The sequence below is a fragment of the Hyla sarda genome, chromosome 10 (genome assembly GCF_029499605.1).
Source record: "Hyla sarda isolate aHylSar1 chromosome 10, aHylSar1.hap1, whole genome shotgun sequence".
Classification (NCBI taxonomy): Eukaryota; Metazoa; Chordata; class Amphibia; order Anura; family Hylidae; genus Hyla; species Hyla sarda.
In genome coordinates, this window is record NC_079198.1 from 25,847,740 (window position 1) to 25,867,153 (window position 19,414).

At 42.6% G+C, this 19,414-nt stretch overlaps 1 protein-coding gene across 3 annotated transcripts in view; it reads right to left on the minus strand.

The window, feature by feature from the left end:
* The window catches only part of LOC130293950 (kinesin-like protein KIF18B), a 78,665-nt gene that overhangs the window by 28,320 nt on the left and 30,931 nt on the right, over positions 1-19,414 (minus strand). For all 3 annotated transcript variants that reach the window (XR_008848332.1, XM_056543270.1, XM_056543271.1), the window contains exons 10-11: positions 16,540-16,666; positions 940-1,019 (exon numbers count right to left, since the gene is read on the minus strand). Coding sequence is in view for 2 of the 3 variants with exons in the window: in XM_056543270.1 (XP_056399245.1) it covers positions 940-1,019; positions 16,540-16,666 (207 nt within the window). In the remaining variant the exon portion in view is untranslated. The remainder of the gene's footprint in view (positions 1-939; positions 1,020-16,539; positions 16,667-19,414) is intronic.

The following is a 19,414-nucleotide window of genomic DNA, read 5'->3' on the forward strand; positions in this document are numbered from 1 at the left end:
TACACATTATAAGGGGTGAGATCTGCGGCAAGTTTGCAATAGAAGACTTTACAATAACTCAATAGAGTTTCCATGCAAAAAGTTCTTATTTTCAAACTCCTATCCTCATATATTGCAGCTGTCTGACAATCCCCCCCCCCCCCCAAAGTAAATTTTTGCCAGAATACTCCTTTAAGTATGTGTGAACGCACCTCTATTGCAAGTGGATTTCCAATTGATTCTTAAAATTCATGCAATTTTTCTGGAAAAACAGCTTTTTCCCAAAATCTTGACAGGTCATAGAGCCATATTGATAGTTTTGATCTGTCAGGTTCTCCGTGCTCAAACCCTGGATATAAATCCCCTTCTCACTGCGATGTTCATCAAGGTGCACTAAAAAGGGCTCCATTATAAGTCTTCGGGGCCTGCCTATTGCAGCTGGCCAAAGATGGCAATTATATGCCTATGTGTTTTTTTTTTTCCTCAGCCAATTGTATTTAGCCTAGACAATCCTCTTGGAATCCAGACTGATATATTGCACAGATTTGTGCTATTGATTTGGTATATAGCTCACAGGGGACTAGCTAGTCTGTGTATACAATAGTATCCATCTCACAGAGCATGGTTTTAGGAAAGTTATAACTTCCTATAGTGTAAAAAAAAATGTTTTTAAATCACTCCGAGCAGTGTTTTACAACCACGGTGCCTCTAGCTATTGTAAAACTACAACTCCCAGCATGCTCGGACAGCCAAAGACTGGCAGCTGGAGGCTCCCTGTTTGGGAAATACTGGTTAAGTGTAATGCCTCCGTTCACTTGTGCATTTGCCTTAACTCTGTCACAGCTCACAAACAATGCAGAATGAGAGATATTACCACAAAAGTAGGCGAACAGCGATCTAGTTTCAGAAAATATTACAAATTGCATGAAAAGCCAAAAATAATTCTGCAAAGTCACTTACTTTTCTGTGCTATGGTTGTGAGGAGCCAGCAGGATACTAAGATCGGTCTCTCCGCTTTCAAAGCTTTCAGACCCAGAATCCTGAAAGATCAAAAAGATGGACCATTAATTGTCATGTAACGTATATATGGCACCAACATTTCCTTCAGCGCTGTAAGGAAATTATCACCACTCACATCAGTCCCTGCTCTATGTCTAATCTACTTATCACACACAGATACCCTGTAGGGCTAATTTTTTTTGGAACCCAAACATCAGAGGGGAAAGATTTACTGTTCCAAAGATCCAGATTTCTCAACAGGTTTAAAATGCCATAGCATACACCAAAATTAAAGAGTACCTGTCATTATCTTGATATATTTTTTTTTTATTCTCCCAGTTGACTCCCTCCATCAAGATAAACCACCCCCTGCCTTAATTTTAATATTTTTTTGTTTTCTACCTTGATATTGCTCTGTATCTTCTGTTCAGTCACATCAGATTTACAGACTGGGAAGGGGTGTTCCCCAGCAGGCGTGACATCATCTGACGCCATACAGGGGAGAACTTCCTCCCTCACTCTGCTACACACAGCCCAGAGCAGTTCAGTATATACTCTATACCCTGTGCTGAGGTCCCACCTGCATTTCCTGACTTTTGTCTCTGCCAGGCTGCTACAGTAGAATCTGCTAGCAAGACTGCAGGCAGGAGCAGAAGGATGACCCCCTGGTGGCCAAACTTTTAGGGGTTAATTAAAGTTAAAGTTCCAATTTTTTTATTATGAAGTATATTAGAAAGGTAATTTAAATAGGCCAATCTATAATATTTTAATTCTTGATAGAGGTAAATAGAAGAGGCACTCACTGCAGTTCTGTTCCGTGGCGTCTTAGCCGGTCTGCTGTACTTTATGCACATGAAGAAATAAAGATCCGTACACTACAGATGCAGCGAGTGCCTCTTCTATTTACTTCCTTGAAGAATTTTTGCATTACCTTGTGTATTGAAGATTGAGCATCTGTAGTTGAATTAGACCAGAGGAGCAAGTCCATGGCTTACCTGGGTGGTGAATAGGGAGAGCGAATACTAGTTGTGCCAACATCTGTCTCTTGTACTTATTTAATTATTATTAACCCCTTAACGACGAAGGACGTATATTTACGTCCTCCGCCGACTCCCGTGATATGCCGCGTCATATTGGGTCGGTCCCGGCGGCTATCAACAGCCGGGACCCGTGGCTAATACAGGACATCACCGATCGCGGTGATGCCCTGTATTAACCCTTCAGATGCGGCGATCAAAGCTGACTGTCTGAAGTGAAAGTAACCTGGCTGCTCAGTCGGGCTGTTCGGGACCGCCGCGGTGAAATCACGGCATCCCGAACAGCTTACAGGACACCGGGAGGGCCCTTACCTGCCTCCTCGGTGTCCGATCGACGAATGACTGCTCCGTGCCTGAGATCCAGGCAGGAGCAGTCAATCGCCGATAAAACTGATCACAGGCGTGTTAATACACGCCAGTGATCAGCATGAGAGATCAGTGTGTGCAGTGTTATAGGTCCCTATGGGACCTATAATACTGCAAAAAAAAAAAAAAGTTAAAAAAAAAGTGTTAATAAAGATCATTTAACCCCTTCCCTAATAAAAGTTTGAATCACCCCCCTTTTCCCATAAAAAAAAATAAAAGTGTAAATAAAAACATACATATGTGGTACCATCACGAGCGTAAATGTCCGAACTATAAAAATATGTTGTTAATTAAACCGCGCGGTCAATGGCGTACATGCAAAAAAATTCCAAAGTCCAAGAAAGCTTATTTTTGGTCACTTATTATACCATTAAAAAATGAATAAAAAGTGATCAAAGTCCGATCAAAACAAAAATGGTACCGATAAAAACTGATCAAGGCACAAAAAATGAGCCCTCATACCGCCCTGTACATGGAAAAATACAAAAAGTTATAGGGGGTCTGAAGATGACATTTTTTAAACGTATACATTTTCCTGCATGTAGTTATGATTTTTTCTAGAAGTGCGACAAAATCAAATCTATATAAGTAGGGTATCATTTTAACCGTATGGACCTACAGAATAATAAGGTGTCATTTTTACCGAAATATGCACTGCGTAGAAACAGAAGCCCCCAAAAGTTACAAAATGGCGTTTTTTCTTCGATTTTGTCGCACAATGATTTTCTTTTCCGTTTCGCCGTCAATTTTTGGGTAAAATGACTAATATCACTGCAAAGTAGAATTGGCAACGCAAAAAATAAGCCATAATATGGATTTTTAGGTGGAAAATTTTAAGGGTTATGATTTTTAAAAGGTAAGGCGGAAAAAACGAAAGTGCAAAAACTGAAAAACCCTGCGTCCTTAAGGGGTTAATAATAACAAGTATTATTTAAGGTCAACCAACCGGAGTACCCGGAGAAAACCCACACAAACACGGGGAGAACATACAAACGCTTTGCAGATGTTGTCCTTGGTGGGATTTTAACCTAGGACTCCAGTGCTTACCACTGAACCAGCGTGCTGCCCCCAATATAAAACAGGACCAGTAAATGTATTTTTACAGGGTCTTTGGAGGAAACCCATGCACACAAGGGGACAACATACAAACGCCACGTAGAAATATGCTTCCCACTGACCTACTGTGCTCTGTCCTCATACAGCTAGTCTTGTGTGAATATTAGTATTCACATTACAGTCACTACACCCAGACTACTTGTAGTTGTACGTAATGTTATTCACAAATTACCGTATTTTTCGCCGTATAAGACGCACTTTTTCTTCCCCAAAACTGGGGGGGAAAAGTCGGTGCGTCTTATACGGCGAATACACCCCTATCACGGCGGTCCCTGCGGCCATCAACGGCCGGGACCCGCGGCTAATACAGGACATCACCGATCGCGGTGATGCCCTGTATTAACCCTTCAGACGCGGCGATCAAAGCTGACAGCCGCGTCTGAAGGGAAAGTAACACTAACCCGGCTGTTCAGTCGGGCTGTTCGGGACCGCCGCGATTTCACCGGGTTAGTGCTTACAGGACACCGGGAGGGACCTTACCTGCCTCCTCGGTGTCTTCTCCGTTCAGGGATCCACTGTATGCCGGCGCTCTCCTTCCTCGTCATCACGCGAGGATACCCGGCCGGCAGCAGAGACGTTCCAGAGCGACGGGGACACGGCGACAGCGATGGAGCGACATCCAGGGCAGCGGTGACAGGTCCGGAGCGGCGGGGACACGTGAGTATTACCTCCTATGCAGTGGTCTTCAACCTGCGGACCTCCAGATGTTGCAAAACTACAACTCCCAGCATGCCCGGACAGCCAACGGCTGTCCGGGCATGCTGGGGGTTGTAGTTTTGCAACATCTGGAGGTCCGCAGGTTGAAGACCACTATTGGGTTCAAAATCTTTATTTTTTTTGATTTTGCCCCTAAAAATTGGGTGAGTCTTATACGCCGGTGCATCCTATAGGACGAAAAATACGGTACTTGGATAGCTAGCCCAGTAAGACCCTGCCATAGACCTCTTTAATACACTCCTGAACTTTTCCAGCCCAAATGTGTCTCCATGTCCTGACTGCCTCTAAATGCCCCATAGCACAGTGGTGGCAATGTACTGAGACTCCACCTATTTCAACGTTACTGGACAGAATTAGGGAGGTGAGGTGGATGGAATATCTTTCTGCCCTTATAGACCATACCATGTCCCAATTTCACTCGACATGTTGGCCTTGGGACTTATGGGAGAAAGAATCGGACAGGGCCTAGTTCGTTTACAAATCTCCCCATCTTATGAGACCGCGCGGTTATGACCCTCTTCTTTTCCTTCATTCTCGATTAGTTTTTTTTTCCTTTCCTATTCTTACTCTTCCTTTTCTTCTTTTCCTGATCTCCATATGTATTCTTTTATCATTTCTAGTGGCATATCGCCTCTCCCAATGACATGTGTATACGCCATGGTCATTTTTGCTTCTCTGGGTAACCCCCAAATCAGCCATTATCTAGTTTATGCCGAATAACTGAGACTATACACATACTAGGCATCAGAAACTAGAAACCCAGAAGAACCACGTTTGTTATCATTGCGCAACGAATTGTGGAATATGTTTATGCATATTACTATATTGAATATGTGTTTCCGATTTTTGGTTTTCATTGTACTTTTTACGTGATGTACTTATTTTTCTGTACCTCATTTGTTATAAAAACATGGAAAAACTTCTTTAAAATAAACAATTATACACACACACACAAAAAAAAAAAAGTGAACTCTATAAGACCAGGTCTGCAGAGGAGCTGTATACACAAACTGGTGGAATGTGTTTTTTTTTTTTTTTTTTTTTCAATGAAGAATATTTGCAAGGTTCCATCATCTGCTAATAAAAATGCACATAGCCTATAACTTAAGGCTACAAAATTGAACTGTGTATAGGTAACATATGTACGTTAAAGAAAAAACTAATAATGACTTAGCAGGGGCTTTAAATTAATACAAAGCAGATGATGGCCCCAAACAGATTCTAGCCCATAGTAAAATCCATGCCCGATTCCCGCTTTCTTTCAGGTGTCTTAGTGTTAGGTAGGGTTCACATAATTATCCACTAATACGGATGAGCGATTGGTAACGAAACTGTGAAGATTGTAGTGAGCACCAGAAAAGCGCGTGCGCATTTTAGAGTCCGATATATTCCTTTGATAAATGTCTTCAGAGGACGGGAGTAATAGGAAACACATTGATGTTGATAGTAGTCGCTGGTACGCAGCATCAGAGTGTACAGTACACCCCATTATTAGTCCCAGCTGCATCACAGCCTTCTAAACATGGAAAGCGCCAGCCGCCCGTGCTGTGTGTCAGGCAGATTAAATAACATCCGAGGCCTTTAGAACATCAGCCAATTAACAATTTTATGGGTTATTAATTGGATTCGGTCTCATTTAATAACAGGAATTTTACAGAACTGTTTAATAAATACAATTTATGAACATTTTCTTAAGAAAAACCCAGCCCTGCCTAAAGTGGGAGATCAATGTTTACTACTAGACACTGTCCTGCATTTTAAAGGGATAGGAAAGAAATAAAGAGCCGCTGCCGTATCCCCGCTGCACCCAATTTATTTAAATGAGCCGGACCGAGTCAAATAGGGACCCCGATCGGCTCATTTCTGGACTGTATTCGTTTTTGTTGCCGGACTGAAAACTGTGGTCTGCCACAATTATATAGTCCAGCAACAAAACTGATACAGTTCAAAAATGAGCCGACCAGAGTCACTATCTGACTTTACCTGGCTCATTGAAGTAATTGGGGTGCAGCACAGGTCCGGCGGGGATACGGCAGCTTCCGCTTATTTAATTCCTGGTTTGGATCGTTAGTGGATCCAACATGTCACCCAGCCTGAGGTAGGTGAGTGTTTAGGGACCCATCCGATAAGAGGCCACCTCCGCGTGGTGGATGGGGGGACACGTTTTGATCAAAAAGTGCGCTGAGATCTGTAAATCACTTCTATTTAAAAATCTTTATCTTTCCAGTACTTATTAGCTGTTTTAAACTACAGAGGAAGTTGTGTAGTTCTTTCCAGTCTGACCCCAGTGCTCTCTGCTGACACCTTTGTCCGTGTCAGGAACTGTCCAGAGTAGGAGCAATCATATGGCCTGGTGGCAAAATAGATCGGGCCTAATGAAGGCTCTACAAATGAGTGCTACCTGCGGGGGTCGGAACGGCCGCTTCCGGCAGACTGTCGTGGCCCCGTTCAGGAGATCCAAGCCATCAGACCCCTGCGATCTATAACTTATCCCTGCACTACTCTTTAATTGGATTCTGCGGCACCACGCACACTGAAATTCTGATTCCAACCTCCGCAGAAAGAATTGACATGTCCGTTCTTTCTGAGAAATCCGCTCAAAAATGCATTGTAGTCCATAGAGATAGCATATTTCTGAGCAGGCCTGGTGCTGGCATGTTCTGCTGGCGTTTGCTGTGGAATGTGCGCCCATCAATTTTCCAGGCAGAGATTCTGTCATGAAAACATAGCCTCAGGGGAGGGTCACACCTAACGGATCCGCAGCGTAATTTAAACTGCGGATCCGCCAGTGACCTGACCCATAGTGTGCCTCCAGCTGTTGCCAACCCCCCACCCATGGCCAATCTGCCACTCCGAGCAGCCACACAGGGGCATGCGGGTCGCTGAGTGCACTTGCACAACAGCTGTGAGCACACTATGGGTCGGGTCACCAGTGGTCACAAGCGGATCCGTTACGTGTGACCCTACCCTAAAGGCTCCTAAGACTGAACAACATGCCTGCTTAATTTAACCCAACAGTCATCCATTTTCATTTCTGCAATGTGTATTTCCAGCCTAAGATTTAGATATAGGATACATTAAGTTATAACATAATATATGCAATATAGTATATAGTAAGTTTGTGATTTCCTCTATTACTGCTGTAATGGTTGCTATGGAGACTGCCCCATTGTCTCGTGCTGCTACAATCCAATTCAATCAATACTATCCAATAAGGATAGGGGACTGAGAAAATCCTTACACAGAATCCAAGCAGAGTAATCCAGTAAGTGACCTTGCTCAACCTAGTGAAAGAGACCCACATGGTAGGGGAGGCCTCAGGAACCAGACTTACTTCAGGAGCCGAAAACAACCCACAGATGCTAAAGACATCAGGAGAACATACAAGTGGCCAAGATGTTACCTACCAAGTCCTGGCCAGAGGAATTACTTCTACAGCACTTACAGTTCATGTAGCTATCAAAAATACTTATCTTCATTGATTTTGTATCCAGAAGCACAGAAAGACCTATAGAGATCCCTCGAGGTACAATATGAAAATGGTTACAGGATGGTCCTTGTATGTTGAAACCATTGTATGTTGAGACTATGCATGTTAACCCTATGGAAATCTGGTAAATGGTTTTGAAACCCCAAAATGGCATCCAAAAATAGGAAAAAAAAAGTGAGGATTAAAGAAAAATAAGTTGATAACTAATACAGATAAAGCAAATCCTTACATATATAAGTAATATGGATCTACTGGAGGCTGTAAATCACTGTCTATGTAGAGGACAGGAGCTTCTTCAGGATCCTGTACAGTACACACAATGTCCCAAATAAGTAAAATGGAGCCGCCCTTACTTGGTGTCCAAAGGAGCAGATAACCCTGACACAGGTAAAGAGTAGTACAGAATATGTAGTACCTCCCTGTACAGTAGGAGGCGCTACCTGCAGAAAGACAGTCAGTGCATACACTTCAGTAATACAGACGTTTTACCAGTGAATGCCCATTCTGATTGGTCAGTTCTTCCAGCCATTGACATGTTTCGGAGAGCTGGACTGTCCGTAGCATTGGACGTTATCTATGGTTTCAAGCTACAATAGTTCACAGAAGACCACTGTATGTTGGAAATATTGTAACCTGAGGACATTGTAAGTTGAGGGACCATTGTAATGGTTATATGGACATGTGCTGGTGCTGAAGGCTACAAGGGTGACTGCTAGATATTTTGCTCATAAATGGAAAAAGTTTAGGTCCACTGTCAATAGCTTTAGTTCCAGCTAGGATTTCTAATATTTAGGAAGGATACTTCCATAAATAATAAGTAAACTAGATGGTTACTGGTAGAGAGCTCTCCCATAGAGAAGTCCTGTGGGCTCGAATTAAGAACCAAAGGGCAGAGTGAAGTCTCCTGTACATGACTACTAGACCCCTGTGTAGACCTCTTAGAGGAACACGCAATTAGGAAACAGTGGTCAACTATTTTTTGTGTGGATAAGTCAACAATCTTATGTGTATGAAGACAGCCTGACTGCCCCTCTGCAAGTCCAGTCTGCTGTGTATGTAATCACCTTTCCTCTATGGAAATAAACAGGCACACTCCACCGGTCAGAGCATGCATGGACATGCTGGAGTAGGGGGTGACAGCTTTTGGTCTTGAGGACCCCATACACATTACAGAAAAGTCAGCTCAGCCTGCTAATTTTATTAGAACCAGTCAAATACCTAAAAGGAGGTAGTTGGAAGCCTTACAACCACATGTTTAAAGGGGCACTCCGGTGGAAATTATTATTATTATTTTTTTTAAATCAACTGGTGTCAGAAAGTTATACAGATTTGTAAATGACTTGTATTAAAAAATCTTTACCCTTACAGAACTTTTTTGAAGCTGTATGCGACAGAGGAAATTCTTTTCTTTTTGAATTTCTTTTTTGTCTTGTCCATAGTACTCTCTGCTGACCCCTCTGTCCGTGTCAGGAACTGTCCAGAGCAGCATAGGTTTGCAATGGGGATTTTCTCCTGGACAGTTCTTAATACGGGCATCAGGTGTCAGCAGAGAGCACTGTGGACAAGACAAAAAAGAAATTCAAAAAGAAAAGAATTTCCTTTATAGCAGACAGCTGCTAAAAAGTACTGGAAGGGTAAAGATTTTTTTTAATAGAAGTCATTTACAAATCTGTTTAACTTTCTGGCACCAGTTGATTTAAAAAAAAAAAAAATAATGTTTTCCACTGGAGTACCCCTTTAACAAATGATGGTAAAGTTAGCCAAACCTGTTAGTTTTATTAGGACCAGTCAACTATGGAAGTAGTTGGAGGCTTCAAGACCACTTCCTTTACAGATGATGGCAATGAAAAGGAGTAATATTCGGCTTCCACATCAGTTCTTTTGGTCTGCCTAGGGAGAAGCCGCAGTCAGTGTCATTCAGCTGTGGCTTCCTCTATTTTCCCTCGCTAAAAACACATGCACGCAGGGCTAAACTGAGCATGCATGTGTAAGGGGAGAAAGGTCAGGAAGACCAACTATTGGCTAAGGAGGTGTATGGCAACCTTTATATTTTTTGGCATTCTTTGACTGCACACTGTGTGTGTCTCCCAATAATGGCGTAAAACAATTGTTTTGTTATCTCAATGGAGGTTAGGAAAGATTAAAGGGGTACTCTGCTGCTCAGCGTTTGGAACAAACGGTTCCGAACGCTGGAGCAGGCGCTGGGAGCTTGTGACGTCATAGCCCCGCCCCTCATGATGTCACACCCCCTCAATGCAAGTCCATGGGAGGGGGCGTGATGGCTGTCATGCCCCCTCCCATAGACTTGCATTGAGGGGGTGGGACGTGATGTAATGAGGGGGCGGGGCTATGACGTCACGAGCTCCCAGTGCCTGCTCCAGCGTTCGGTACAGCCACAGGTGGTGGATTTGTTGTGGATTTTCTGCAACACTTGCAATAGCAGCAAATTTTACAAGATTTCTCTAAAAAAAAAACTGCAGCAAAAAATGTGCAGCAAAAATTGATCTGTGGTGGGAACTCTAAATCTGCAGCATGAAATGTGTCTGGTCGGATATGCTGAAGATTTATTGCAGAGTTTTCCCCATTGACCTCAATGTGGGAAAGTCAAAATCCACAGGAAAAAAAAACCTTCAGGTGATGCGGATTTGCAGCAAAATCTGCAACCGCGGATTTGAATTACATTGACTTTTTAAAGGGAACCTGTCAGCTCAATTTCCTGGTAAAAGCTGCAGACACTATTGGATAGCGGTAAGGGTATAAAAAGCAAACGCTACCTTTCCTGGAACTGATGGTGATTGCCAGACTTCTAAAATTGCCTTTTTATTTTTCATCCAAGTGTCAAGGAGGTGGAGCTGAGCTGCTACAGTGCCACAGCCTGGCATACCTCCTCACTCACCCTCACCTCTCAGCACAGGTCTGTATGTCAGTCAAGAATTGGCTAGGATGTGAGAGCAAGAAAGGAGTCCAGTGTCTACAAATCTGCAGCAGATCCCCACTGTGCAGGTAGACATTCAGTAAAATAACCAAGGTGAGTAGATGGTATTTTGGGTAATAAGCTATAATGGTTTCTTTTTTTTCCCCCTATGAAAGTGCCAAGAATAAGCAGTGAGTTATATCACAATCCCGTAACCTGTCATACTGAAATATTAAAGCCCTGCTAGAAGCCAAGTAGAATCCAGGGAGATTTGGCTGGTCCAAGACAAGTTGCATTTCTTTCGGCAGTAGATATTCCAAGTGTCATTTCGCTGGTAGACAGTCTATAGTGATTTGTAATCTGGTGCTTTTTTTTTTTTTCTTTTATGTCTGATCATATGAAAAACATTACCTTCTGTCTGAAGCGGATCTACGTGGACTGGCACACAGAACAATCCAAAAGGGAATCTAGTGCCCTATAAATCAGGGAAGGCTCTCGGTGCGGAGCGGGCCGACAACTCCCACACTCTACATAAATGTATCCACACATTCAGGAGAAATTCCTCCATGTCTGAGGGGGCTCGCTGTGTAATTTGTGTGCAGAGACTGAAGCCGACATATACAAATAACATCCTATCAGCGCACTGACGGGGAAAACACAGCAGCCAAGTTCTTCCACGGGTCAACAACATTGTACCTGTACTTCCTGCCCCCGGCCATAAATAACGGATGAAACGGGACCAGGGATATTGCTAAACCAGACTTTAGGGACCAGACTTTAGGGAGAGGCGCTGCAAGGTGCAGAGATTCTTCTGTAGGCACTAGAGGACCAATGAACATTCCTACATAGGTGGGTGTATTTTATTCTTAACAGGAGTCTCACAGCACCGTCCTTTGCTGATGTTCACAGGGCAAATTTTTTTAATTGGAATCCGGCAGAAAAGCTCTGCTCGGAAATTTCGTTGCAGCAGAGCCTCACTGTTTTCAACTGGATTCTGCTGCACTGTGCACATGGCGAAAACTCAGATTCCGGACTCTGCAGAAAGAATTTGCATGTCAATACTTTCTGTGGAATCCGCTCAGAAATGCCATGCGGTCTATGGAGACGGGGGAAGAGTGGTCATAGCTGTCTGCGGAATGTCCATGCAGACATTTTACGGGTGTAAACAAGGCCTTAGGGTACATAATCTGCTGCATATTGGATGCTGTGCACATCATCAAATCCACTGCAGAAAAGTGCTGCCATGCCCATAGGTTAATGCAGCCACCGTATAGCTCCCTTGCAGATGTGCTGCCTGCACAGATCTCAGATGCACTGGAAAACCCCCTTAGCCCTGGTTTGGGGGCTGCACAGTGGACACCCACTGCTTTTACCTCTTAATGGCTGTCGTATAGCATTTTTTAGAGCACAAGGGGTTGTCAAGGTGTCTACTTCTGGTGTGCTGCCTTATTACATTATGCCAGTGTTTCCTAACCAGTGTGCCTCCAGCTGCTGCAAAACTACAATTGCCAGCATGCCAGGACAGCCTTCAGCTTTAACCCCATAGATACTGTGGTCCATAGCAAGCACCATATCTAAGGGAAAAGCCTCCCTCTTTCAGCCCATTGGCACTCAAGACAATTGCGGGGCTTAATAATTTACTAAGGCAGCAGTGGCCCAAAAAAAAAGGCCCAGGTTTGCTATAAGCATCTGCCTCCGACATGGCCACATAGTTTGTAACACGAACACAAAGAGAAATGATGCTATGAAATAAATATGAATTTCAAAGAATTATAGAAACATATTTTCACAATAAAAAGAAACATTTTCATTACTTAATTTTTTTCCTATAGTTCACTGACCCATAAAATAAAGTTAAAAAACAAATGGTTTAATTTCTGTTTTTAAACCCTCCCCAAACAAAAAAGTAATTATAAAAATATATAAACATATACATACATACATACAGTGGTCCCTCAACATACGATGGTAATTCGTTCCAAACGACCCATTGTTTGTCGAATCCATCGTATGTTGAGGGATAGGAAGTTATACTCACCTGTCCGCGCCGCTCCGGACCGCGTCTTCACCGCTCCCGATGCTGTCCCAGGGGCTCCCGATGCTGTCCCGCTGCTCCGGTGTCTTCTTCGGGATCCTCCGGCTTCGCACTGACGTAATAACGACGCCGGAAAGCGAAGCCCGGACCCTGGAGAAGATGCGGAAGACGCCGGAGGATCGCAAAGTGGACCAGGAGGCAGCGGGGATAGGTGAGCGAACCTGTCCGGGTTGCTTAAACTGCTATCCGACAGCAGCTTAAGCATTTTGCGCTGTCGGATAGCAGTTAATGCGATGACCCCGACATACAAAAAGCATCGTACGTCGATGCTGACCGACATACGATGAGAGGCCATCGTATGTCGATTTTATCATATGTCGAGGCCATCGCATGTCGGGGGGTTACTGTGTATATATATATTTATACATTTTTTTTTTACATTTTATAAAGGGGAGGGCATTTTTTTATATATTAAACTTTATATTTTATTTACACATTTTAGGTCCCCATAGGGGAATTTATAAGCAATCAATAGATTGCTAATACTGAATAATGCTATGTTATGCATCGCATTACTCAGTGTGATCAACAGACTATTAGAATATCGCACCATAGCCAGCAGGAGCTAGGTGAAGAAAAGAAAAGAAAAAAAAAAAAACACACCACTGTGCCAGAATAACCGGTCGGGCAAAGGGAATAAATGTCAGGCTCTAAAGTTTCATGATCCCTATTGGTTAATAGCGGACACTGGCGGGATTGCCATAGTCCCTCATTGACATTGACTTCACTCTATGAAGCGAGTGCAGCTCCTGTACTCACTTCACAGACAAGTGTTTCCCAACCAGGGTGCCTCCAGCTGTTGAAAAACTACAACTCCCAGCATGCCTTGACCAAAGGCTGTCCAGACATGGTGGGAGTTGTAGTTTTGCAACAGCTGGAGGCACTCTGGTTGGGAAACACTGCTCCAGGGAGTCAATGTACGCCCTAGTGTGTTGAGGACCAGGCAACCAGGTACATCCCATGTCGTCTAGGGGTTATCCAGCCTTTTAAAATGGATGGTGCAGTCTCTGAATAGGCCATAGATATTAGATCCGCGGGGGTCCAACTTTTGGCACCTCTAGCAATCATCTGTTTAAAGGGGCAGCAGTGCTTGTGCTGCAGCCTCTTCAATGTGTATTTCCCCTTGTCCTTGTATTGTCATACAGTTAGTAGTGGCGGTGCAACATACTGCAGTGTTGTACCATTTAAGTGAATTGGACAAAGCTAAAAAACAAAGTCATTGCACAGAAGAAGAGCAGATATAAACATTGCAAACACATTATCACCTTCACACAGCTGATCTGTAGGAGTCAGACCCCTACTAATATAAAAATTTAAGGCATATCCTTGGGATAGGCCATCAGTGTTAGAAGGCTAGATAACCCCTTTTAACCCCATACAAGTTCTTTTGTGTAACCCAGAACCCCTCTTTAAACTTTAACCCCATAAGTTAAAGCTAAAGAAAAGGGACTTTGGAGTCTTCGTTAACAGTAAATTTAGCTGTAGTGACCAGTGTCCGGCAGCTGCTGCCAAGGCAAATAAAATCATGGGGTGCATCAATAGGGGCATAGATGCCCACGACAAGGAAATAATTCTACCACTATACAAATCACTAGTCAGACCACACATAGAATACCGTGTACAGTACTGGTCAGACCACACATAGAATACTGTGTACAGTACTGGTCAGACCACACATAGAATACTGTGTACAGTACTGGTCAGACCACACATAGAATACTGTGTACAGTACTGGTCAGACCACACATAGAATACTGTGTACAGTACTGGACACCAGTGTACAAGAAAGATATAGTGGAGCTGGAGAGGGTTCAAAGACGGGCAACCAGGGTAATACGGGAAATGGGAGGACTACAGCACCCAGAAAGATTGGCACCTCTTTTGGCACCTCTAGCAATCATCTGTTTAAAGGGGCAGCAGTGCTTGTGCTGCAGCCTCTTCAATGTGTATTTCCCCTTGTCCTTGTATTGTCATACAGTTAGTAGTGGCGGTGCAACATACTGCAGTGTTGTACCATTTAAGTGAATTGGACAAAGGTAAAAAACAAAGTCATTGCACAGAAGAAGAGCAGATATAAACATTGCAAACACATTATCACCTTCACACAGCTGATCTGTAGGAGTCAGACCCCTACTAATATAAAAATTTAAGGCATATCCTTGGGATAGGCCATCAGTGTTAGAAGGCTAGATAACCCCTTTTAACCCCATACAAGTCCTTTTGTGTAACCCAGAACCCCTCTTTAAACTTTAACCCCATAAGTTAAAGCTAAAGAAAAGGGACTTTGGAGTCTTCGTTAACAGTAAATTTAGCTGTAGTGACCAGTGTCCGGCAGCTGCTGCCAAGGCAAATAAAATCATGGGGTGCATCAATAGGGGCATAGATGCCCACGACAAGGAAATAATTCTACCGCTGCACAAATCACTAGTCAGACCACACATAGAATACTGTGTACAGTACTGGTCAGACCACACATAGAATACTGTGTACAGTACTGGTCAGACCACACATAGAATACTGTGTACAGTACTGGTCAGACCACACATAGAATACTGTGTACAGTACTGGACACCAGTGTACAAGAAAGATATAGTGGAGCTGGAGAGGGTTCAAAGACGGGCAACCAGGGTAATACGGGAAATGGGAGGACTACAGCACCCAGAAAGATTATCAGATTTAGGGTTATTTAGTTAAGAAAAAAGAAGGCTTAGGGGCGACCTAATAACTATGTATAAATATATCAGGGGACAGTACAGAGATCCCTCCCATGATCTATTTATACCCAGGACTGTATCTACAACAAGGGGGCATCCTCTACGTCTAGAGGAAAGAAGGTTTCTACACCAGCACAGACGGGGGGTTCTTTACTGTAAGAGCAGCGAGACTGTGGAATTCTCTCCCGGAGGAGGTGGTCATGGTGAACTCTGTAAAAGAGTTCAAAAAGGGACTGTATGTATTTTTGGAGAATAATAACATTACAGGTTATGTATAATAGATTTATAGGGACAGAACTTTGATCCAGGGATTTATTCTGATGCCATATTTGGAGTCGGGAAGGAATTTTTACCTCTAGTATGAGGGTTTTTTGCCTTCCTCTGGATCAACTCAGTAGGGACTCATTAGGGTTATGGGTTGAACTTGATGGACTCTGGTCTTTTTTCAACCTTATGGACTATGTTGGGGTAACTGAGCTGAATATAGGGTTAGTTAACTACTTTTGTCAATAGAGAGCTATAGATATATCCAATATGTACACCATGGGGGAGATTTATCAAAACCAGTGCAGAGGAAAACTTGCCCAGTTGCCCATAGCAACCAATCAGCTTGCGTCTTTCATTTTTATGAAGGCCTGTGAAAAATGAAAGATGCGATCTGATTGGTTGCTATGGGCAACGGGGCAAGTTTTCCTCTGCACTGGTTTTGATAAATCTCCCCCCCATGACTTTAGGAAAATATACAGCATTCATGCGCAAAACAACACATGCATTATAACTATATATTTATATATTCAAAGAGACAAACATGTTAGAAGTAGATCAGATTCTAAGAGTTCATCCCTTTGTCCCTGACCACAAATACACCGGTGTGATTGGGACTGATGAGGAGGATGAAGCAATTTATCACGATCTGGTCACACACTACACCAGTGTTTCCCAACCAGGGTGCCTCCAGCTGTTGCAAAACTACAACTCCCAGCATGCCCGGACAGCCGTTGGCTGTCCGGGCATGCTGGGAGTTGTAGTTTTGCAATAGCTGGAGGCACCCTGGTTGGGAAACCGTGCACTACCCACTCCCAGTTATCCCATACATACAGGAATGCACTTACGTGATTCTCTTTCTTCCTCTTGGAGTGACGCTTATGATGTAAATGCTCTGAAGACAACTTGCTCAGGGATTGCAGACGATTCTTAAAACCTTGCTCTGGGCTCGATGTATCTAAAGGCTCTTCCAAACTGGGGCAAAACAGAAGACAATGGAGAGTCAAGAAATAGAAAGACTATTTATCTTAAAAAGGAGACTCATCCAAAATAACAGAACCACGACCATCCCATGAAAACATCCCATGACGGCTATGGAGCCTATTTTGGGTAAGGTAATACTAAGGGTCTATTCACACGTACAGTATTCTGCGCAGATTCGATGCGCAGGATTTTCCGCTGCAGATTTCAAAGTAAACTCAATGATTGAACACAGCTTCAAATCCTGCGCATCAAATATGCGTAGAATACTGTACGTGTGAATAGACCCTAAAGGGGTACTCCGGTGGAAAACATTTATTTTATTTTTATTTTTTTTAAATCAACTGGTGCTGGAAGGTTAAAACAGATTTGTAAATTACTTCTATTAAAAAAATCTTTACACTTCCAGTACTTTTTAGCAGCTGTTTGCTACAGAGGAAATTCTTTTCTTTTTGTATTTGTTTTTTTTGTCTTGCCCACAGTGCTCTCTGCTGACACCTGGTGCCTGTATCAGAGCAGGAGAAAATACCCATAGCAAACCTATGCTGCTCTGGACAGTTCCTGATATGGACAGAGGTGGCAGCAGAGAGCACTGTGGACAAGACAAATAAAAAAAAAAAAAAAAAAAAAGAATTTCCTCTGTAGCATACAGCTGCTAAAAAGTACTGGAAGGGTAAATATTTTTTAACAGAAGTAATTTACAAATCTGTTTAACTTTCTGGCATCAGTTCATTAAATTATTAAATAAATAAAAAAAGTTTTCCACCGGAGTACCCCTTTAATATCCACATAAAGTGCTCAGTAAGTTTGTAATGATTTTCACGCAGTCATGAAAACCAGCAATGTTTCTGTAAAGTTTCTAATTTCTTGATATCAAAGCAGTACCTTTTGTTTCAAAAAATTTTATTAAAAACCTGGCTGGTTTTGGTAGATTAACCACTTCCCCACTTCAGAGTGGTGAAATGGCGATTTTAGTTATACAGCCTCCGAAACCCTTATCCATGGTGCACAGCCATTTTTTTAGTACACATACAGGCACTTCCTCCCTTAGTTGCCTAGTCAATCACAGCATAACACAGTACTTACTGCTATACCATGACATAGTGCTGGATAAAGTGTGTACACTCCTATTTACACAAGGGACAGCTGCCCGATAGAGATTTTCTACAAAAGTAGTAGAATATGGTGCATATATAATCACCAACACCTATTAGTACACCAATGCACCACACACTGAATATATCAGCAAGGAACAGAAAAAATCTTTATTGCACATATACAAGAACAGAACGCTGCCATGATGGCGTATGATCATAACAGGTGAGAGGGAGATCTTCGTTTTCTATTGGGCCATACTAATGTCGCTCATACTATGAAGTACTCTATAGGTGGAGGATGCATATATAAAGGGGGACCATGTCATTAGGTTAGCCATGCCCCCTAAGGAAGCGGAGTTACCGCGAAATGGTCGTTGGGGGTCAGGTATAGGTAGGATTTGGCACGATATTGTTTCTGCTTATACTTTGCTTGCTGTTATTTGCTATCAGGTCTATGTGCTTCCTGCACCTTACCTTTGCACATGTCTCTGGTACTGTATTCAGTGTTATTGCTGCTTTTTTGTGACCTGCATATTCCTTTATTGATATGCTATATCTCCTTGTGCCTCCCTACTTATACTCTGTATGTACTGGCGCTGTCTTATGTGATTATGTGTAATATTTTTAATACTACCTTTTATCTTGTATATGTGCAATAAAGATTTTTTTTCTATTCCTTGCTGATATATTCAGTATGTGGTGCATTGGTGTACTAATAGGATGGTGGTGAGAGATGAAAAAAGCCTTGATTTACCTTTGTAGATCATCATTAAAGGGTACCTCTCATCAAAAAAACTTTTGATATATTATAGGTTAATGTATGCAGAATAACTTTACAATTGCATGTTATTAAAAAATATGCTTCTTTCTATTTAATTTTCCACTTTGAAGAAATGACCACTAGGGGTCTCCCTACCAGTCCTGGCAGCAAGCATTTCAGACTCATGCTGGAGTCCTAAACACTATGAGCTGCCAGTCTGCTTTGTTCACAAAGGAGAACACTCAGAGCTGCCAGCCTGCTTTGTTCACAGCCTGTTTGGCTGTGAACAAAGCAGGCTGGCAGTTCTGAGTGTTTAGGACTCCAGCATGAGTCAGAAATGCTTGCTGACAGGACTGATCGGGAAAAAATACAATAGAATGAAGCATATTTTTCATTAACATGGTATTGGAAAGTTATTCAACATTCATTAATCTAAAATATATCAAAAGTTTATTTGATGAGAGGTACCCTTTAACAGGCAGACTAGCTCAGCTTTCAGGAAGAGTCTGGGCTTTCTCTGGCTCTTTCCTGCACACAGTTCATGCTAATCCCCACCCCCACTGCCTGTAATTTGTCCTGGGCATCTCTGTTATTAGAGACAGAACAGGCAGTGGACAGCAGAAGAAGGGAGACACCTAGCGGCCAAGATTTTAGGGCTGTTTTTATTAGGTCAGTAGTCATTTATGGTAAATGGAAGTGATTTACAAAATATATTAGGAATTACATAGGCTATCAAATGGAAGAAAGTACTTTTAAATTACAGTGACCATTTATCCCCATAGGAATTGGTCATATGGATCACACAAATTTTTCAATCACATTCCATTATCCTGTAATTATATTTTTCATCAATGAATTTGTACATGGGCTTACATTTTTTTATTT